Source organism: Puma concolor, chromosome C1 (assembly GCF_028749965.1).
Source record: "Puma concolor isolate L17-30 chromosome C1, mPumCon1.1.hap2, whole genome shotgun sequence".
In the NCBI taxonomy this organism is placed as follows: domain Eukaryota; kingdom Metazoa; phylum Chordata; class Mammalia; order Carnivora; family Felidae; genus Puma; species Puma concolor.
In genome coordinates, this window is record NC_141674.1 from 189614677 (window position 1) to 189637792 (window position 23116).

The following is a 23116-nucleotide window of genomic DNA, read 5'->3' on the forward strand; positions in this document are numbered from 1 at the left end:
CAGGGAGGGGCAGAGAGAGAGGGAGACACAGAATCTGAAGCAGGCTCCAGGCTCTGAGCTGTCAGCACAGAGCCCGACATGGGGCTTGAACCCACGAGCTGTGAGATCATGACCTGAGCCGAAGGCAGATGCTCAACCAGCTGAGCCACCCAGGCGCCCCCAGATTTTTACTATTAATAGCTAATATGTTGATCATGTAGTGTGTGTCAGATTTTGTACTCATCATTTCAAAATTGTTGTTTAATCCTTGAAACAATCCTGTGGGATACATATTAATAACTATTTTACAGAAAAACTGAGGCTTGAGAGGTATCCCATTTCCCTACTGAGCTTTTGGTATACCTTAAAATACTGTAAAATAAATGGCTAAAATGCCATACTAGCTAAGAATTTAAAGTCAGCCCCCCTCCACCCATCTTCCTTCCAGGAAGGCAGAGACTATATTGTTCTTCGCTGTCAAATTGCTAGATTCTAGCATATAAATACTTTGGATAAAGGGATGAAAGTAGTGAGCTCTGTCAGGAATCTGCCTTTTCTCATCTATTTTTACCAGAAACTCAACATCACCTTATTAAGAGAGTAGTCTTTCCTGGAAATTAACTTCCCACTCCCTGTAAAAAGCAATTATAGTATGACAGAACCAAAACTGAGTGGTTATAGATATGGTAGTGTACATTTAAAACTCCGTAGGGGTGCCTGGGTGGCGCAGTCGGTTAAGCATCCTACTTCAGCCAGGTCACGATCTCGCGGTCCATGAGTTCGAGCCCCGCGTCGGGCTCTGGGCTGATGGCTCAGAGCCTGGAGCCTGTTTCCAATTCTGTGTCTCCCTCTCTCTCTGCCCCTCGCCCGTTCATGCTCTGTCTCTCTCTGTCCCAAAAATAAATAAACGTTGAAAAAAAAATTAAAAAAAAATAAAAATAAAAATAAAACTCCGTAGCCCAAGAAACAGTCTGATCTGTTGTGATGTCAAGAATTTATATTGGCGGGGGGGGGAGCTGGCTGGCTCAGCTGGTAGAGCATGAGACTCTTGATCTCACGGTCATGAGTTCAAGCCTCTCATTGGATGTGGAGCCTACTTAAAGTCTTTGGGGTGCTTGGCTGGCTCAGTTGGAGGGGCAGTGTAACTCTTGATCTCAGGGTCATGAGTTTGAGCCCCACATTGGGTGTAGAGATTACTTAAATAAGTAAATAAACTTTTTTTTTTTAAATAAAAGGTTGAATTTAAAAAAAAGAATTTATATTGGTCCTAGAAATTCAAATATGCTGTTGGTATGGAGAGCTTTATCTTTATCTCGGTCTAATTTCCAAGTTGCAAGTCTTCCAAATGCCACAGAAAAATTTGGTGCCAGCCTACATTTGGATGAAGTGGGAAAATTACTGGGAAGTGGCTAGTGAAATAGAATAAAGACTCAGTGTCCTCTATTTTAAAAAAAAAATTTTTTTTTTTAATGTTTATTTTTGAGACAGAGGGAGACTGTGCGAGTGGGAGAGGAGCAGAGAGAGAGGGAGACACAGAATCTGAAACAGGCTCCAGGCTCTGAGCTGTCAGCACAGAGCCCGATGCGGGGCTTGAACCCATGAACCGCGAGATCAAGACATGAGCCGAAGTCGGACACTTAACCGACTGAGCCACCCAGGCACCCCAAGACTCAGTGTCCTCTTAACTTCATCACCATCTCTGTTTCCCATGTTTTATTTATTTATTTTTTAAGTCTATTTATTTATTTTGAGAGGGAGAGAGAGCAGGGATTCCAAGCAGTCTCTCCAGTGTCAGGCAGGAACCTGACTCGGGGCTCAATCCCACGAACTGTCAGATCATGACCTGAGCTGAAATCAAGAGTTGGATGCTTAACCAGCTGAGCCACCCACATGCCCCTGTTTGCCATCTTTTAAAAATACATATTACAGGGGCTCCTGGGTGGCTCAGTCGGTTAAGCGTCCGACTTCAGCTCAGGTCACGATCTCACGCTCCGTGAGTTCGAGCCCCGCATCGGGCTCTGGGCTGATGGCTCAGAGCCTGGAGCCTGCTTCCGATTCTGTGTCTCCCTCTCTCTCTGCCCCTCCCCCATTCGTGCTCTGTCTCTCTCAGTCTCAAAAATAAATAAACATTAAATAAATAAATAAATAAATAAATAAATAAATAAATAAATAAATAAATAAATAAAAATAAAAGTACATATTACAGGGGCGGCCCAGATCGAGCTCTCCATCAGGGTTCTCACTGATAGCACACAGCGTGCTTGGGATTCTCTCTCCCTCTCTCCTCCTCCCTACACTGTCTCCCTTGGTCTCAAAAATAAACTTAACAAAAAAATACATATTATGAAAAGTAATTAACAGGTTTTCTCATAATAAAGGGAAGATAAATCTAAGCATAAACGATGGTATGCAAGATTGAGAATAGAAGCTGGAAGTTGAAATTTTTTAATTATAAAAGCAAGTAAGATAACTCCTATTAGAAAGGCAGATCATAAGGAGTCAGTATTGTACAGTATGGTTGGAACCTAACGAAAATAGCTTGAGTCTCAACTTCTTAGAGTGTCTCAGCCTCTGTAAGAGCTTAATGGTAGCCAGATGATTTTTGTCCTCACCTTTCATCTTCCCAGACACAGGTGAAATGGACTTGTAATTCAAATGGATGGAGATGTGGTCAGGAAAGAGCAGATACCTGGCTGATAAAGCATAAATTGCCTGGCCTTAGAAATTGCGACAGAATTCCTTCCTGCCAGGAGTACTTTAAATTCAGCCAGAACCATCACAGATAACAGGAGGTGTCAGTCCATGTGGGTCCAGAAGATCTAAGTGTAAGCCTAAAGAACAGTGAGACTTACAAATTAAAAGATTTAGAACCTTCCAAAAATGAAAGCAGTCTCAGATTGAAGAGGCTGTCTTTAGTGGGGAATTCCCCATCACTGGAGGTTTACAAGCAGAGGCCTGATGACATATCTGAATCAGGATTAGCAAAAGCCCTCCACTCAGACATCCTTACCCCACAGCAGGACCTTCCAAATGAATATACTCCTTTTACAGGCCAGTTTGTTTATAATGATATAGGAGAGGGAATTTACTTTTGATTCCAGAATAGATTGTTTCTAACGTTTTATGATTTTAGCTCTGAGTTCAAGAGTAGATTTCCTATTACATAGGGAAAGGAATGTTGGTTCTGCTTTAATTCCCAATTCTAGAGCTGAAATGGGGGTGGGAAGATCAGATGAAATTCAAATGTGTAACTCCTTCAGTGTTTTTTACATTTATCATTTCATTGTAGAAGTAATGTTAAATTCACCCTTTTTGAAAGGTAAAAGGAAGTGTTTATTTTGCTTTATCTTTTAAGTTTAAATGAGAGCTTAAGTTCTTAAAATTAGAAACTTGAGAATTCTTTTGATTTTTTTTTTTTTTTTTCCTCAAAAGCATTTACAGCTCTGATGGAGGGCAAAATCAATAAGCAGCTGAAGAAAGTTCTGAAGAAAATAGTAAAAGAAGCTCATGAACCCTTGGCTGTAGCTGATGCTAAACTAGGAGGGGTCATAAAGGTAATTTTTTTTTCATGCCTGCTAATCAGAGTTCACCATACAGCTTAGCAACTACAAAGACTTGGCTTTGCATTGAGTTGGTTGTTTTAAGTTCTCATACTTGATCTTTTCTCCTTTACCTATAGAATAATTGATTTCCATTATGTACTAAGCATATAAAAGTAATACCTGGTCATTGTAGAAAATATTGATACCCCTAAAATGATTTAAAAAAAAAAATAGCTTTAATCTTGCTGCCCAGAGATAATGTGTTAACACTGTATTCTGCCATGTCTTTGTTCAGCCACATTTCTTTTTCTTTCAACAGAAATGGAAACATGACATTTCTTTTGAGTGTGTGTGTTTATTAGAAAACTTTAGCAGGGGGTAGAGTTTCTAGAGATTGGTAGAAATAGTGGAAAAATGGGCTCCCAAGAACGAAAAGAAGAGTTTGAGAGCCGGTTGCGATAGTTTGATCTTCAGTGGTTATTGTAGATCTTACAGTGACAGGTTAATTATTATGTTCGTGAATATACCTCTGTTTTGGGTTTTTTTTTAAGTTTGTTTATTTAAGTAATCTCTACGCTCAACATGGGACTTGAATTCACAACCCTGAGATCAAGACCCTCTGTGCTCCTTCCAACTGAGCCAGCCAGGTGTTCTATACCTCTAATTCTTGAAGTAAGGTTTATATTATGTTGTAGGGTTTTGTGTTTTTTTTTCATTTTTTTGTTTTTGTTTTTTTACTGTTTTATTTATTTTTGAGAGAGTGCACGTGTGCGAGTTGGGGAGGGGCAAAGAGAGAGGGACAGAAGATCCTAAGTGGACTCTGCGCTTACAGCAGCAAGCCCGATATGGGGCTCGAACCCATGAACCATGAGATCATGACCTGAGCCAGAGTCAAATGCTCAACTGACTGAGCCACCCAGGCACCCCGTGTTTGTTATATAGGTCTTTTTAGGTAAGAAAATGCTAAGTAGATTTGAGGGGGTTTTTTGTCCAGGATTGTGAATTTAAGAAGTTCAATTAAATGAATTTCTAACACTGTCTGGTAAGTAATGAAGTTTTCTGTGATGATGTCAATCTCTATCTTCATTCTTTGGTGTGCCCACAAGTGTTTGTAATTTTCTGTTGAAAACATTAGATTTTAGCATAGTACAGAAGAAATTGTTGAATGGTGGGATTATGGGTATTTTTATTTTTTTCTTTTCAGTTTCTCTGTTTTAAAAACTTACACTGAAGATCACTCATACATACCAAATATTTGTTTCTTAAACATGATGTAATACATCTAATTTTGCATGCATGTCATAATTTGCATTGGATAAACTAGCACAATACAATGAATTATTGAATTGAATACCAAATACAATGCAAAGTGAAAAGAAATGAATGGGTGCAGAACAAAATTTATTAATGTGTGGAGGTGTGTGTGTAAAAAAATTGTATAGTAAACCCTTGAACAACTTAGGCGTTGGGGTGCCAACCCATCCCCCCCACACACGCACACACAGTCAGAAATCTGTGTACAACTTTTGACTCCCCCAAAATTTTACTACTAAAAGCCTACTGTTGATCAGAAGTCTTACCAATGACATGCATAGTTTATTAACCCATATTCTGTATGTCAACGCGTATTAGATACTGTATTCTTACAATACAGTAAGCTAGAGGAAAGAATGTTACTAAGAAAATCGGGAGCGCCTGGCTGTCTCAGTAGGTGGAGCATGCAACTCTTGATCTTGGGATTGTGAGTTTGAGACCCATGTTGGGTATAGAGATTACTTAAAATATTTTTTACAAAGAGAAGAATCGTAAGGAAGAGAAAGTACATTTATAGTACTGGACCGTGTCAAAAAAGTCTGGGGGCCCTAGGTGACTTACTTAGTTAAGCATCCAACTTCAGCTCAGGTCATGATCTCTCGGTCTGTGAGTTTGAGCCCAGCCTGATGAGTTCCAGCCCTCTGTTGGTCATTGTGCTGACAGCTAGAGCCTGGAGCCTACTTCAAATTCTGTGTCTCCCTCTCTCTCTACCCTTCCCCTGCTCACATACTCTCTTTTTCAAAAATAAATATTAAAAAAAATTCTTTAAATCTGCATTTGGTGTTCTCCCCACACACTAGAAACTGCTTTTTAAGAAACTGAGAAATATATATTTAAATCTGTTCTATTTTAATAATTAAATGGTTTTAGGAACTTAATACAGATATTCTTATTCTTACAGGAAAAGCTGAATCTCAGTTGTATCCATAGTCCTGTTGTTAATGAACTTATGAGAGGAATTCGTTCCCAGATGGATGGATTAATCCCTGGAGTAGAACCACGTGAAATGGCAGCTATGTGTCTTGGATTGGCACACAGGTGAGATTTACTGGAAAACAAAGTCCGCTTATTTCTGTTTAATAAGCAATTATGTTGCACTGGTTTAACCATATTGTAAATACTAATTTAATTCTCATAATAATTTTATGAGGAAGGTAGTAGTAGTAGTATCCTCGTTTTATAGATGAATCTGATGCCCAAAGTCAGTTATCTGGTAAGTGACGAAGCCAGGGCTGGAAACCAGGCAGTCCTCATCATAAGCATTCTCTGCCTTATGAGCATTGGGTCCCACAATACTTGGGCTTTCTCTTTTTTCTTTTCTCTGGTATCTGCTGAATCATTTGCTATCCCTCCGTCTTCATCTTCCTGAACTTTCTTACTGGCTATGGTCTGCTGTGTATCTGTGTTGCTTGTTTTACTGATTTTAATTGAATTTTTATAATAAGGCAAAGAGAAGCACATTGTCCTATCATGTTTAACCAGAGGTCCATTAAAACAGGCATTTCTTGCAAATTGGTGCAGCCGCTCTGGAAAGCAGTGTGGAGGTTCCTCAGAAAATTAAAAATAGACCTACCCTATGACCCAGCAATAGCACTGCTAGGAATTTATCCAAGGGATACAGGAGTACTGATGCATAGGGGCACTTGTACCCCAATGTTTATAGCAGCACTCTCAACAATAGCCAAATGATGGAAAAAGCCTAAATGTCCATCAACTGATGAATGGATAAAGAAATTGTGGTTTATATACACAATGGAATACTACGTGGCAATGAGAAAAAATGAAATATGGCCTTTCGTAGCAACGTGGATGGAACTGGAGAGTGTTCTGCTAAGTGAAATAAGCCATACAGAGAAAGACAGATACCATGTTTTCACTCTTATGTGGATCCTGAGAAATTTAACAGAAACCCATGGGGGAGGGGAAGGGGAAAAAAAAAAAAAAGAGGTTAGAGTGGGAGAGAGCCAAAGCATAAGAGACTTAAAAACTGAGAACAAACTGAGGATTGATGGGGGGTGGGAGGGAGGGGAGGGTGGGTGATGGGTATTGAGGAGGGCACCTGTTGGGATGAGCACTGGGTGTTGTATGGAAACCAATTTGATGATAAATTTCATATATTAAAAAAAATAAAAATAAAATAAATAAATAAATAAATTTTAAACAATAAAATAAATAAACATTAAAAAAAAAAAAAAAGAACAGGCATTTCTGTTTTACTGTGGTATGTTTTCCCAAAAAGCTCGGCATATTATGAAATTGTACTAAACTATCAGGATTTTTTGGTGAAGAATAGATAGGATTAAAGGTAGACTACTCAGAATCTATGCAACTTTATAACCAGAGCACTATCAAAAATAGCCCTGTAATCCTGGCTGGCTCATTTGGTTAAGTGTCCTTTTGGCTCAGGTCACGATCTCACAGTTTTCATGAGTTCAAGCCTAGCGTCGGGCTCTGGGCTGATGGCTTGGAGCCTGGAGCCTGCTTTGGATTCTGTGTCTGTCTGTCTCCTCTCTCTGCCCCTCCCCCATTAGTGCTGTCTCAAAATGAACTTTTAAAAAAAGCTCTGTGTTAATACAGTTAAAAAGACACGTTAAATTTATATAAAAGGAATAATACTATAAACAGATCTGTACCTTTGAACAAAACATAGCATAAATCAATGAAAGGGTTAAAGCTACTGAGTTATGGAGATGAACAAAATACATAAAAGTCAAGAAGAACTTTGTAACAAGCATTTTTTTTTTGAGCGAGAGAGTAAGCACTTGTGAGGTTGTGCAGAGGGGTAGAGGGAGAAAGAATCTGGAGCCAGCTTCACTTACTGTGGCGTGCGAGTGGCTGTATCTCAGGACTTACTGTGATATCACTACCTGAGCTGAAGTCAGGAATCAAGATGCTCAACTGACTGAGCCACCAAGGCGCCCCTATGTAATAAGCATTTTTAAAAGAACATTACTAGCTAAACTGAGTCAAGGTACAAGCTTTTGATTAGTTGGCATTGTATAACAGTAGTGGTTCTCAATCAGGGGCAATTAAATATCCCGTAGAGGAAATTTGGTAGTGTCTAGAGATATTTTTGGTTGTGACATACGGGTTCAGGTCTAACATAATGGGTAGAGGCCAGGGATATTGCTAAACATCCACTCTACACAGAATAGGCCCCTACAGCAAAGAATTATCTGGCCCGCATTGTTAACAGTGCCAAGATTAAGAAACCCTTATGGCAATCCTATCAAAATAACACCAGCGTTCTTCACAGAGCTAGAACAAACAATCCTGAAATTTGTATGGAACCAGAAAAGACCCCGAGTAGCCAAAGCAGTCTTAAAAGAAAACCAAAGCTGGAGGCATCACAATCCCATACTTCAAACTGTATTACAAAGCTGTAATCATCAAGACAGTATGGTACTGACACAAAAACAGACACTCAGATCAATGGAACAGAATAGAGAGCCCAGAAATGGACACAAAACGTATGGCCAGCTAATCTTTGACAAAGCACGAAACAATATCGAATGGAATAAAGACAGTTTCTTCAGCAAGTGGTGCTGGGAAAACTGTACAGCGACATGCAGAAAAATGAATCTGGACCACTTTCCTACACCATACACAAAAATAAACTCAAAATGGATGAAAGACCTAAATGTAAGACAGGAAGCCATCAAAATCCTCAAAGAGAAAGCAGGCAAAAACCTCTTTGGTCTTGGTCACAGCAACTTCTTGCTGAACACGTCTCTGGAGGCAAGGGAAACAAAAGCAAAAATGAACTATTGGGACCTCATCAAAATAAAAAGCTTCTGCACAGCGGAGTAAACCGCAAAACTAAAAGGCAACTGACAGAATGGGAGAAGATACCTGAAACGATATATCAGATAAAGGGTTAGTATCCAAAATCTATAAAGAACATATCAAACTCAACACCCAAAAAGCAAATAATCCAGTGAAGAAATGGGCAAGAGACATGAATAGACACTTCTCCAAAGAAGACATCCAGATGGCCAACCAACACATGAAAACATGCTCAACATCACTCATCATCAGGGAAGTACAAATCAAAACCACAATGAAATACCACCTGACACCTGTCAGAATGGCTAACAATAACAACTCAGGCAACAACAGATGTTGGTGAGGATGTGGAAAAAGAGGAACCCTTGTATACTGCTGGTGGGAATGCAAACCAGTACAGCCACTCTGGAAAATAGTATGGAGATTTTTTAAAAAATTGAAAATAGAACTACCCTACGACCCAGCAATTGCGCTACTAGGTATTTATCCAGGGGATACAGGTGTGCTGTTTTAAAGGGACATGTGCACCCCAATGTTTATAGTAGCTCTATCCACAATAGCCAAAGTATGGAAAGAGCCCAGATGTCCATTGATGGATGTGTGTGTGTGTACACACAATGGAATTTTACTCAGCAATCAAAAGAATGAGATCTTGTCATTTGCAACTATAGATGAAACTAGAGGGTATTAAGCTAAATGAAATTAGAGAAAGACAAATATATGACTTCACTCTTATGAGGACTTCAAGATACAAAACATGAACATAAGGGAGGGAAAGCAAAAATAATATAAAAACAGGGAGGGAGACAAAACATAAGAATAAATAAATATAAGTACAATTTAAAAAAATCCTTATGTACAATTTTGTTCTTCCATGGCTTTCTGTTTTCAGGTGTTAACAGTGCTGTACTTTTATTTACCTACTGGTATAAAGCATTGATACCTTGTAAAAATCATGTATGAGCCAATATGACTTGCATTGCACAGCATCATCCTTTTTGTCTGTCATAAATTAATTCATGTTTCTGAAATATAGGTTATAGCAGGACAGATGTATTTTCCTTTTAAATGTGTATTTTCACGTTGCTCTTGAGTAGTCAGTTAAGTGAGTCTGTTAAGTGACTTCAGCTCAGGTCATGATCTCACGCACTCTGTTGGCGCATGCTCTTTCTCTGTCTCTCTGTCTCTCTCTCAAAAATAAATAAACATTAAAAAATTTAAATGTGTATTTCCTGGTTTTGCATAATTATATTCTGTTTGTTTTATTTATTTTGAGAGATCATGGGTGGGGCAGGGGTAGAGAGAGAATCCCAAGCAGGCTCTGCACTGACCTGGGGCTCGAACCCAGGAACCATGAGATCACAATCTGAGCCGAAACCAAGAGTTGGATGCTTAAACTGACTGAGACACCCAGGCTCCCCTGATTTTGCATATTGTATTCTTGTTCAACTGATTTTCTCATGCTGGGAAAATTAAAATAATGCAGCTCCAAGAAAAGGGGATTGGTTTTAAACAATTTTTTAAGCTGTTAGTTCTTTTCATAGATGCTGTCAGTAATTTCTTATTTTTCCCTTTTATCCCCAGCTTGTCCCGATATAGATTGAAATTTAGTGCTGATAAAGTGGATACCATGATTGTTCAGGCAATTTGTAAGTATAATCCATGGGAGGCCTAATCCTCATGACTTTTTCCTCCTGTTAAAACTGTATTTTTGTAATGTTAGCACTTGAGGAAGGGAAAGGAGATCAGTTAGAATTTTTAGTAATGAAGTAGAGAAACTAGAAAATGCAGAATTGAGAAGGAAAACCACCCATAATTTAACTAGGTAGAAATAACGTGAATTAACACTAGTGATGTTAACAGATGTGTGTTTTTCTGTGAAGTAAATGACTAAGTAGGATCTATTGCATTGTGCTTTTTTCACTTGGCTTTGTAATAGGTCGTTTTCCTAAGTCATTAAATGAATTTTGAAAACATCAGATTCTTAACAGTTTCTAGTTTTAAAAATCCCTTTAAATGGCAATTGCATTTCTGGGTATATACTCCAAAGAATTGAAAGCAGATACTCACAGGTATATATACATCTGCGTTCACAGTAGCGTTATTCACAATAGCCAAAAGATGGAAACAACCCATATACCCATTAACAGATGAATGGGTAAACAAAATGGAATACATACACACAATGGATTATTATTTATCTTTAAGAAGGAATGAAGTTCTAATACATGTTACAACATGTTATATGAGTTTTGAAAACCTGCTAGGAGAAATAAACCACACAAAAAACATTACTATTGTGTGGTTCCACTTATGAGGTACCTAAAACAGGCAAGTTCATAGAGAATGGAAGTAGAAGAGATAACCAGGAGATGGGAGGAGGAGAAGATGGCGTGTTATTTATTGGGTGCAGAGTTTCCATTTGGTATGATGAAAGAGTTCTAGAAATGGGTAGTGGGTGACTGTTGCTCAACATTGTGAATGTACTTGATGCCACTGAAACCTACACTTGAAAATGGTTAAAATAGTAAATTTTATGTATATTTTACCACAGTTTTTCAAAGCCTTTTTAAAAGTTCTTTTCTTTTCCATCTTAATCTCCTGCAGCCTTGTTAGATGATCTAGATAAAGAACTAAACAACTACATTATGCGGTGTAGAGAATGGTATGGCTGGCATTTTCCTGAATTAGGAAAAATTATTTCAGATAATTTGACATACTGCAAGTGTTTACAGAAAGTTGGTGAGTAACTTTATCTTTTAAGGCATTGAAAATAATTATTTGCATCCAAAAACATGAGTTTATAGTAATGCTTTTTCCTTGAGCTTCCCAGAGTTCCTTATGACTTTTATGTGTTTGGGAGTGTAGTGATCTTAGTGTCTGTTAGAATTCAGATACAGTCATCTGTGATTTTGATGGCCTGTACAACAGAGCATCATTCTCTAATTTGGTTTTTCCCTTCCTTCCTTCCTTCCTTCCTTCCTTCCTTCCTTCCTTCCTTCCTTCCTTTCTTTTTTCTTTTTTTAAGTTCATTTATTTATTTTGAGAGAGAGAACACAAGCAAGCACAACCTGGGGAGGGGCAGAGAGATGGGGAATGAGAGAGAATTCCAAGCAGGCTCCACACTTACAGCACAGAGCCCAGTGCAGGGCTCAAACCCACAAACTGTAAAATCATGACCTGACACAAACTGTAAGATCATGACCTGAGCCAAAATCAAGAGTCAGGTACTCAACCGACTGAACCACCCAGATGCCCCTCTAATTTGGTTTTTCTGAAAATGGCATCTTCAGATGAATATATCTCCTAGTGAATTTGCCATTAATACGAACAACTGTAGACTTCGAATATTGTGCATTATATTAATAATAAAACTAGTACGCTGTCTATGCTGTTACTGTTATATTCTATATTAATAGTACAGTAATATTAGTAGAGGGGCTTGGGCATTGTTGATAAATAGGACTTACCAGGTTCATGTTATATTACCATATTACCACCGCAAGAATTCATGGCACTGGCTTTAATAAAACCTTGGCTACAAATTGTCACAATATTATCAGTCCTATTTCATGGGGTATTTTGTTTTTATCTAATTCATATTTTTTTTGAATAGAAATGTGGGGAGAGATTTTAAGCTCTAAAATTAAGCCTTTACATAAGAAAAATATCCAGGTCAGACTTGTTTGCTTTTTGTTTTGTTTAGGTACCCTTTTCATTGGCTTATTTCTACCTTAGTTTTGTTTTGTTTTGTTTTGTTTTGTTACTATTTGGGTTTTATATAATTTGTTGAAGAATGATACTTCCTCATCCTCTGCAAACATTCCATAGGCGACAGGAAGAATTATGCCTCAGCTAAACTTTCTGAATTACTGCCAGAGGAAGTTGAAGCAGAAGTGAAAGCAGCTGCAGAGATATCAATGGGAACAGAGGTTTCAGAAGAAGATATTTGCAATATTCTACATCTCTGCACTCAGGTAAACTATACATGGAGAAACTAGTTGTGTTGGAACCAGCTATGTAATAATTTTCTGATGGCAATGATGATTTTTAAATTTACTAATCACCTGACAAATATGAGGGTGTTCAGTCACTACCTCATCTGATGCCATCTTGATTTATATATTTAGTGGGGGAAATAATACTGAAGTAAAGTTAATAGAACACTATCTAATTTATTTGTATTGTCAGCATTGTCTGGATAATGAATTATAAATCCATTAAGAAGACCGAGAATTACAGTTTGAATTATTTAATTCCAGCCTCTGTGTTTGTAGCCTAGAGCCCCTTTTTGCGCATTTGGAGATAGTTAAACAAGAATCACAAAGAAGGGGCACTTGGCTGGCTTAGTTGATAGAGCATGTGACTTTTAATCTCAGGGTTTAAAGTCTAGCCCCATGTTGGGTACAGAGATTACTTAAAAACAAAATCTTAAAAAAAAAAAAAAAAAAAAGTACCAAAGAGGATGACACAATGTCTAGCCCTTGGAGTTTTTGTTTGTTTGTGTTTTTTTTAATGTTTGTTTTTGAGAGAGAGCATGAACAGGGAAGAGGCAGAAAGAGAGGGGGACAGAGGATCTGAAGCAGGCTTTGCTCTGTCAGCGCAGAGCCCGATGCAGGGCTTGAACTCCCAAACCGTGAGATCATGACCTGAGGCAAAGCTGAGCACTTAACCAAATTAATAGTTGACTAACATTTTTAGGCAGCGTATTAGGTTGTTTACATTTATTATCTCATAAAATATGTATTAAAATGAGAAACTGAGGTAAGGAGTGGTTCATTTTCCCAGGATTGCACAGCTGTTCTGTGATAATTTAGGAAGGACTGTAATGTTTCAGACGGTGGTTTTTATATAATTTTTACTCAGATCATTTATGACATATCCACTTTGTTCTTTATACTAGGTAATTGAAATCTCAGAGTATAGAACCCAGCTCTATGAATATCTACAAAATCGAATGATGGCCATTGCACCGAATGTTACAGTCATGGTTGGGGAATTAGTGGGAGCACGGCTCATTGCTCATGCAGGTGATGATTTTAATGTGACTGGTAAATAGGAATATTTAGAGTTGAGTTATTTTCTACTAGGATTATTTTTTACTCTTCAAATTACATTTATTAGAAATTTTTGGTAAAAAATAGAAGTAGATAGTATATTGGGGAGAACCAAGGACCAAGTAAGTGTTCAATGATGATTCTAATTTGTATGCCTGATTTCCTTTTGGATAATGAAGGCATCTTTAGTCACTACCTCTTCTGAGACACTTATGGTCCATTTTCAGAAGTTTGTTACCATTAATTAGAATATTCAGATGAAGTGCAGGAGGATGAAATCAGTTAATATTTCCTGATACTAAAAACTCATCAGATTAAAATAGGAATAGTTATCACAAGGGTTGATATATATGCTTGATTGAGAATTTGGTTCACTATTAAATATGCTATTTTAAAATACGCTATTTTAATATATTTGACATGCAAAATATTTTTAATAATTTATCATAAAACTTCAAACATGTATATAGTGATTTTACAAAGAAGGTATGCTATAAAATACTATAAAATTGAATAGTTGCAAATAGAGTGAATTACTAGCTCGTTATATTATTGGAGTATAATCCATCACAGAAGATCTTAACATATCATCTGTCACCATGTCTAAACTAGAATAGCTCCTGTAACTGCATCATTAAATAGACAAATATGCCATTCAGATACCTTCAGCTGCAAGGTTGGGATCATCTGGCAGGTTTTGTTGTCTACATATGAAATTTCATAGGCTTAGCTAACCTTTTGTTGTAAGAGATATAGGGATTAACAGAAGTATGTTTTTAATTTTAAATATGAATTGTGTGGTTGAGCATTAATGTTGGGGGTGTGTTCTTACGAAATCTGTGTAATAAATTTAACAAACCAGCACCTTTTAGTACCCAATTATACTTATATAAGTGTATCTCCATCTCCATATCTTAAACAACAGAGGTAAATAAAGTGTGAGAAGATTATCACATAGTTCTACTACTGAGATGTCCTGAGAGTTTCCATTTATTTGTATATTTTTTTCATCTCTAAAAGTAGAATATTTGATGTCCAAAATCATCCCCTGTGGTATGGTGGTGGAATGTGGAATAGTAATACCATCTCTCAGGCAAATAAGTATAATTGAACTGATAGTCTTAACCTTCAGTTACCGTAAGCATTCATTACAAACTTCTGCCCATGGTGCTACATGGATGAATCACAAATGCTGAAGCTTTTTAGGGAATCCCAGACTATATAGAATCTGAATTATTTTTATTTACTGTAGTGGCTGTAAATACTTAGACTATATGTCTTGTGTTTAATACATGGAACTTTCAAATACTTGGAATTGCATTCCTTGTAACTACCTCTTTTCTTTTGAAGGTTCTCTTTTGAATTTAGCCAAACACGCAGCTTCTACAGTTCAGATTCTTGGAGCAGAAAAGGCACTCTTCAGAGCCCTCAAGTCTAGACGAGATACTCCAAAGTATGGACTCATTTATCATGCTTCACTTGTAGGCCAAACAAGTCCCAAACACAAAGGAAAGGTGAGTTACAGTTCTCCTGAGGTGGGTCGTTTTTCTTTTTTTTCCTCTAAATAACCCATATCCTACTCTGTAATATGCAATAAATCTTTCTACTACTTCTTTTCATTAAATAGAGAATGGTGAATTCTTGAGCTTTTTAAAAAGCACTTCTATACACTGAAAGTGTACTCAGGGCTCCTGGCTGACTTAGTCAGTAGAGCATGGACCTCTTGATTGTGGGGCCATGAGTTCCAAGCCCCTTGTTGGGTGTAGAGTTTACTTTAAAAAAAAAAAAAAAAAAAAAAAAAAAAACTACCTATGAGAAGTAGGTATCTCGGTTTTACAGATGAGAAAGCTGAATCTTAAACCAACTAAGTACTTTCAAGGTTTTTGGTAGGATACATAATTTAATAGAAACTGAAATTTTATAAAATTCAGAGCAGATAGAAGAAGGAGGTTGGTAAAGTGTTAATTAGCCTAAAAAGGGGGCTACGCGTTTTCTGGATGACCTCTTGATATAGAACTAAGGTCACTGAGTAGAAATTAAAAGAAGACCTTAGAAGAGCAGTTTGAGCTCATTTTATTTCTTTATCTTATTTTTTATATATGTAATTTACTGTCAAATTGGTTTCCATACAACACCCAGTGCTTATCCCAACAAGTGCCCTCCTCAATGCCCATCACCCACTTCCCCTCCCCCCTACACCACATCAACCCTCAGTTTGTTCTCAGTATTTAAGAGTCTCTTATGGTTTGTCTCCTTCCCTCTCTAACTTTTTTTCCCCCTATCCCCACCCCTCCCTGGTCTTCTGTTGAGTTTTTCAGGATCCACATATGAGTGAAAACATACGGTATCTATCTTTCTATGCCTGACTTATTTCACTTAGCATAACACTCTCCAGTTCCATCCACATTGCTACAAATGGCCAGATTTCATTCTTTCTCATTGCCAAGTAGTATTCCATTGTATATATAAACCACATCTTCTTTATCCATTCATCAGTTGATGTAGATGGACATTTAGGCTCTTTCCATAATTTGGCTGTTGTTGAAAGTGCTGCTATAAACATTGGGGTACAAGTGCCCCTGTGCATCAGCACTCCTGTATCCCTTGGGTAAATTCCTAGCAGTGCTATTGCTGGGTCATAGGGTAGATCTATTTTTAATTTTTTGAGGAACTTCCACACTGTTTTCCAGAGCAGCTGCATCAGTTTGCATTCCCACCAACAGTGCAAGAGGGTTCCCGTTTCTCCACATCCTCTCCAGCTTGAGCTCATTTTAGATATGAACTACAAGATACTTTTTTCCACCAAAACGAATGTAGTTGTGTATATAACCAGTTACCCATTATATGGTGGCAGAGATTCAGATATAAGATAGGTTTCTTGAGTTGTATGATTTTATAATACTTTTATAATTCCTGATTTGGAAAAATCCTAGAGTGAATGATTGAGTTCATGACTTGCTCTAGTTTTCTCATGGATAACTTATTGAGGATTTTTATATCTCAACTTGGAATATAGTTTGAATGCCTCTAACTTCAAGTTCTCTTTTAGATTTCTCGAATGCTGGCAGCCAAAACTGTTTTGGCTATCCGGTATGATGCTTTTGGTGAAGATTCCAGTTCTGCAATGGGAATTGAGAACAGAGCCAAATTAGAGGCCAGGTTGAGGACCTTGGAAGATAGAGGGGTAAGAACCACATCCTGCCTATTATTGCAGAAGTGTTAGCTATCAAAAATTAATAAACTTCAAGTGTATGTACTTAATTACTTCACCTAAGCAGCTTTATTTATGAAACATTTCAGCATATCAACATTTTTTGTTTCTGCTGTTAACAATTTCCCTTATATTTACCAAAAAATGATATCTTTTCTTAGATAAGGAAAATAAGTGGAACAGGAAAAGCATTAGCAAAAACAGAAAAATACGAACATAAAAGGTGAGTACGTTTGGGGGAGGATGGATGAACAGTTTCTGCTTATTTAAATTACAATTTTTGACAGCACTTTTTTATTATAAATGTAAACACCTCAATGTCTCTAATTGTTTCTTTGCTCCTTACAGTTTTCCATATTTACTTTTTTTTTTAACTTTATATTATTCTTAAGGGAGAGAGAGAGAGTGTGGGAAGGGGGAGAGGGAGAGAGAATCCCAAGCAGGTTCCATGCTGCCCAATGCAGGGCTCAATCCCATGAACCTGTGCGATGATGACCTGAGCCGAAATCAAGAGTCAAATGCTTAACTGACTGAGCCACCCAGTCACCCCCCAATTTTTAATCATATACATATTTTTACATTGTTGTACTTACACATATAGCATACTTGTTTTGGCTTTCTATACCCAACGTGGGCTCAAACTCAAGACTGTGAGATCCAGATTTGCATACTCCTTCGACTGATCAGCCAGGCACCCCTTGGCTTTTTTTCTTCTTAATATTTAACTTGTTCATTTTCAGATGTAAAGACAGAAGAGTCTAAAACTAGCTAAGAGGCATAGTAAAGTATTCAGACCACCATGAAATTAACAAAAGATACGTGTAGGGAGAGGTATTTTGCTTGTTATTTGAGGTAATGTTCAACACTGGTAAGGTTGTGATGATGGAAGTAGAGAGTGGTTCAACTTTTCTGGAACCAGTTTGACAGTATGTATCAGGAGCCTTTAAAATGTTTCTTGTCATTAACCCATAAATTCCATTAGGACCCTTGTAACCCTTCTAAGAATTTTAATAGTAAAATTTTAAACTCTAAGTGGGCAAGGAGAACAAAATACCATAACATCTTACCATATATATTCATATGTCTGTAAGTGTACACATTTAGAAAAATTGTTTTCCTTTATTCTGTTCAAGGTCTAATTTGATGTGTTTAGTTGATAAGTGTGGATCTTTGTTCTTTAAATTCTAAATGTTTTTAATCTATAAAAATTAAACAGCCACAAGTCTACAATTTAAAAAATGAAACATTCCTTAGCTTGTTTTGAACAATTTTTAAATATTCCCATACCATGGGACTTTAAACACATGATCTTAGGACTTTAAACACATGGTGTTAAAGCACCAATTATGAGGTTTAGTTCTTAGGCACTTAGTACTTCAGTTTTTTCTTTCTGCTACATTAGAGCGAAAGCAAATGTTGCCTTATTTAGGGAATGTTTATCCATATGTATCCCTGCTTGTTCTACCTTTTGGGATTTTGTGATGAAGTCTTTTATATTAACTTGATTAGGTTTTTTGTGGGTTTTCTGTTTTGTTGTTGTTGTTTTCATTGAATTGCCCTATGTTCTAAAACTTGAATTGCTTCAATTTTTACTTTCTAGAAGTCATTTGGTATAAAGAGATTTTTTTTCCATCTTTCCCCATACTGATTGAATGTTTTTCTGTACCATAGTCACTACATTGATTACTAAACCAAAGTTCATTTTAGTTCCCCACTTCTCTTGAAGTCTGATTGATCTGCTTGGAAAATAGTAAAACCTCTTTACCTTTTGGGAACTATTAGTTTTCATAAACTGCCCCACAGCCACTAAAGTAAAACAGCATTGTATGCTTATGTAAGTATTATCTACTAGTATTTCCTTTAAATCTGTTTAGAATTATTTCATACAAGTATTTGTAGAAATTTTCTATAATTTGGCTCTTTCAGTGAAGTGAAGACATACGATCCTTCTGGTGACTCCACACTCCCAACCTGTTCTAAGAAACGCAAGATAGAACAGGTAGATAAAGAGGATGAAATTATTGAAAAGAAGGCAAAAAAAGCCAAGGTTAAAATTAAAGGTCAGTTTAAATTTTTTGAATGTTCTTTATATATATTTTTTTTATGTTTATTTTTGAGAGAGAGCGCACATGCGAGTGGGGAAGGGGCAGAGTGACAGGGAGACACAGAATCTGAAGCAGGCTCTAGACTCGTGAGCTGCCAGCACAGCTCAACACAGAGCTCAAACCCATGAACCATGAGATCATGACCTGAGCCGAAATTGGACGCTTAACCGACTGAGCCACCTGGGCACCTCTATGTTATTTTTTAAGAAAGACAGACTTCAGAAATCTTGGGAAAGTACATGCCACTGAACTTTATTGTAAAATCACCCATATTGAAAGCTAATGGTGTTTTAATAAGCTGCCATGTTCTCTGGGAATAGTTCAGGTACTATTAGATATATCAGACTTCATAGAGGAATGTGAGAAGCATTTCTTTCAATATGTGGAATCCTGTATTATGCTAAGTGTACCAAACTTTAGTTAACTACCATGTGAGCTATTTTGAGAATAGCTTAAAACATAAAAAAATGCTTATGGTTTCTACGTTATTGAAGTATTTTTGTTATATAGTTAAGGGTAGAATGCACAGCAGTGGTTTTCTTCATTGTTTCTGTCACATAGAACGGACTATAGTAATAACATTGGGTAGCCTGCCGTTACAGTAATATTTAATAGGTGCTCTCCATTGAACTAGGCTGTCTCGCAAAGTTGATAAGCCAGTAATTCTGTTTACTAGCAGTACTTGTGTTGAATGCCTACAGACTAGTCCAACAAGAGTATCATGCATTAAAATGATGACTGACTTAATTTTTGGTTTCTAAATAGCTTAGTGGTCAAAAGTATACTATCAGCAAATGGGAATTCTTACCCTGGCTGAAGAGAACATAAACAAGTTATTCAGCTTCTACACTTCTGTTTACTTATTGAACAGTAAGGTGATCTCTAGGTCCCTTAATTAGCATTTGAAACACCAGACTCGAGGATTGTATCTTCACTTATATATCCATCCAGTAAGCTTTTTAAACTTGAACTTTCGTGGATCCTTGTTACTCTCAGTCTGTTGCTCTCCAATTTATTTTTCTTATAAATAGCAATTCTGGTTGCTTTGGCCTTTAACTTTCACTCTTCGAAAACCTACTCTGGCAACAAATCCTTTTTTTTTTTTTTTTTAGAACTTATTTTTGAGTAATCTCTACACCCAGTATGGCGCTCATACTTAAAACCCCGAGATCAAGAGTTGCATGCTCCGTCAACAGCCACACACCCCTATTTTGGCAACAAATCCTTTCAATTCAGTTCTACTTTGAAAATATATCCAGGGGCACCTGGGTGGCTCAGTCGGTTAGCTGTCTGACTTCAGCTCAGGTCATGATCTCACGGTTTGTGAGTTCGAGCCCTGCGTTGGGCTCTGTGCTGACAGCTCAGAGCCTGGAGCCTACTTCAGATTCTGTGTCTCCCCCTCTCTCTACCCCTCCCCTGCTCAAGCTCTGTCTCTCTGTCTCTCAATAATAAATCAACGTTAAAAAATATATATATAAAGGGGCGCCTGGGTGGCTCAGTCGATTGAGCATCCGACTTCGGCTCAGGTCATAATCTTGCGGTCTGTGAGTTCAAGCCCTGCATCGGGCTCTGTGCTGACAGCTCAGAGCCTGGAGCCTGCTTCGGATTCTATGTCTGCCTCTCTCTCTGCCCCTCCCCCCACTCATGCTCTGTCTCAGAAATAAACATTAAAATATATATATATATCCAGAGTCTAACCACTTGTCATATCCGCCACTGCTGTTCTTAATGTAGCAGCCACCGTGACACCCATTAGCTCTGATTCAGTCCTACTCCTTGCTCACTCTGCTGCAGCCACACTGGCCTCCTTCTTATTCCTTAAACCTGCCAATTCCCCTTCTCTCCCAAAATAACCTTAGCATTTGCTATTCTCTATGCCTGGAAAAATTTTCCTCAGGATAATATTTTTCCATCATTCACTCACTCCCTTGCTTCTTCCAGGTGTTTGTCTGACTGCCCTGTCTAAACTATCCATATGCATTGTCTTCTTCAATGTTCTCCTTCCTGCTTTATTTTTACCTTTAGCACTGATTACTGTGTAAAATATTGTATAGTTGTATCATTTTACGTTTTTTCTCTACTCCTAAAATAAAAGATATATAAAAGGACAAGGAGTTTGTCTGCTTTATGCCTTGTTGTATCTCAAATTGTAGAATACAACCTGGTATTTAGTAGGTGCTAAATGAATTTTTGGTGAATGACTTTTTTTTTCCCTTAAAGGTGAATGAGTTTCTAATGATAGCTACCTATTATTGAGTCCTCATTCTATTGCCCCAAGTATTATATGTTATCTCATTAAGTCTTAGTTATCATCCAGTGAGGTAGACATCACTAAATTTTACAGATGAGTAATACGAGTTTACAGAAGTCAAATGACTTACTCTCCAGGTCCCACCAGGTTGAATAAACCCAAGTGTTAATCATTTCTAATATAATTGACAGTTTGCAAAAATAGTTTCAATGTGTTTTATTCCTAATTTCTATACGTAGCTACCTGATCTCATGAGAAATTTCTTTGAGCTTTATATCATTTAAGTTAGAGTTAATGGACTAGGCAGGAGTTCCAAGGACCTTTCCACTTATAGAATTTTATAATAAACATTGGCTAGTTAACCAGAATGATGGGGGGGGGGGAGTGAGATTTCCAAAAGTTTGGGGTTGGGGAAGTGAGGTCTGACACGATGTTAATTGTTGTGTCTTTATACTTACCCATTCAGTTGAAGAAACCACAACAGTAGCAGCCGAAGAAGAGGAAGAAGAGGAAGAAGGAGTACTAGTGGTGGAAGAACAGGAGATATCTGTGAAGAAGAAGAAGAAAAAGGACAAAAAGAAACACATTAAGGAGGAACCACTTTCCGAGGAGGAACCGTGCACTAGCACAGCAATTCCTGTATGTTTGTTTTTAATTGCCAATACTTTGTTGGTATGGACAGGGTCTCTGTATTTTATTCTATTCTCTTTATCAGAAATGAGCAAGCAGTTACGGTGTTCAATGATGGAATAGTAAAAATAAAAATGATATTTTTACAAAGAGCCATTTCCTAAACGTAGAATCTTATTGCAAAATAAGTTTGCCTTGAGAAAGAAAAAATATGATTTGCTACAGATCACTTTTGGTTTTTATATTTTTGGGGTTTTTTGTTTTTATATTTTTGCTAAAGATCACTTTCATAGAGGTGGTTTTTATATTTTTAGGTTTTAATCTTTAACCCAAATTTATTTTTAAGGAAAATAGATCTCCTTTGTTCTTATAGGAAAAGTTACTGTTACCCGTACATTTATAGCTCTTTCAAAAGCCTTCTTGTTGGTTATTTCCAGAGTCCAGAGAAAAAGAAGAAAAAGAAAAAAAAGAGAGATAATGAGGACTAATTGAAGGGAACCATCTTTGAATCATCTGGATACATCACACTTCAGTCAGGAAATATCAGAGATGCTCTCCAATTGAGAGAACGTTGGATGAAACAAAGTGATTGATCATCTATAGCTTTCCAAACCTATTTGTGTCTTGACACCAATTCTGATAATTTGATTATGTTATCATTTCTTAGAGTCTTTGTTATACAAATAAAAATATTTTCTTTGTATTTTGAGGCAGTTCTGTGATCTCTGTATTTTAGGTAGACAGCCTTGGCCCTTTATTCTATCTAGCATTTGATGGTTATTGCTTTGATAATTAAAGCTGAGAAGTGAGAGTTGTGACTTGTTAATTTGAAACTTAGCCTTTTGGGAGATCATGTAGATGGACCAATTTGAGAGTCTCACACTAATGTTTCTTTTTTCCTTTTCGGACTCTTTTTCTCCTTTTCTCCTATTTTTCCGCCTCTGTATTTATTTAAATAAAGCTGTGTTTTGTGTTCAAAATTTTTAAATTAAGTAAGCACAACTTTTCTGTATCTCTTCAGAAAGAAAAAATTGTGTTCCTAAACTTTATTTACTTCAGAGTTCTGAATGGAGCAACAAAGTAATTATCATAGATGCAATTTTTTTCTAAAGTGACAATTTTTTTTTTTTTTTTTTTCTTTAAATTTTTTTTTTTCCAACGTTTATTTATTTTGGGGACAGAGAGAGACAGAGCATGAACGGGCGAGGGGCAGAGAGAGAGGGAGACACAGAATCGGAAAC

General features: G+C 37.1%; 1 protein-coding gene and 2 non-coding genes across 4 annotated transcripts in view; all 3 read left to right on the plus strand.

Annotated features, from left to right (window-relative positions):
* Positions 1 to 22686, plus strand: part of NOP58 (NOP58 ribonucleoprotein) — a 34523-nt gene extending 11837 nt beyond the window's left edge. For both annotated transcript variants that reach the window (XM_025932535.2, XM_086719300.1), the window contains exons 4-15: positions 3412 to 3533; positions 5737 to 5873; positions 10206 to 10270; positions 11229 to 11363; positions 12453 to 12598; positions 13525 to 13651; positions 15029 to 15192; positions 16728 to 16862; positions 17051 to 17112; positions 18816 to 18949; positions 21712 to 21884; positions 22313 to 22686. In XM_025932535.2, the coding sequence (XP_025788320.1) occupies positions 3412 to 3533; positions 5737 to 5873; positions 10206 to 10270; positions 11229 to 11363; positions 12453 to 12598; positions 13525 to 13651; positions 15029 to 15192; positions 16728 to 16862; positions 17051 to 17112; positions 18816 to 18949; positions 21712 to 21884; positions 22313 to 22363 (1451 nt within the window). In that variant the 3' untranslated portion in view covers positions 22364 to 22686. The remainder of the gene's footprint in view (positions 1 to 3411; positions 3534 to 5736; positions 5874 to 10205; positions 10271 to 11228; positions 11364 to 12452; positions 12599 to 13524; positions 13652 to 15028; positions 15193 to 16727; positions 16863 to 17050; positions 17113 to 18815; positions 18950 to 21711; positions 21885 to 22312) is intronic.
* On the plus strand, positions 12654 to 12735 carry LOC112849176 (small nucleolar RNA SNORD11B). Its single transcript, XR_003222601.1, has one exon. It is a non-coding gene; the product is annotated as a small nucleolar RNA SNORD11B (small nucleolar RNA).
* LOC112849175 (small nucleolar RNA SNORD11) lies at positions 13805 to 13888 on the plus strand. The gene has a single exon (XR_003222600.1). It is a non-coding gene; the product is annotated as a small nucleolar RNA SNORD11 (small nucleolar RNA).
* Positions 22687 to 23116: the final 430 nt, after the last annotated feature.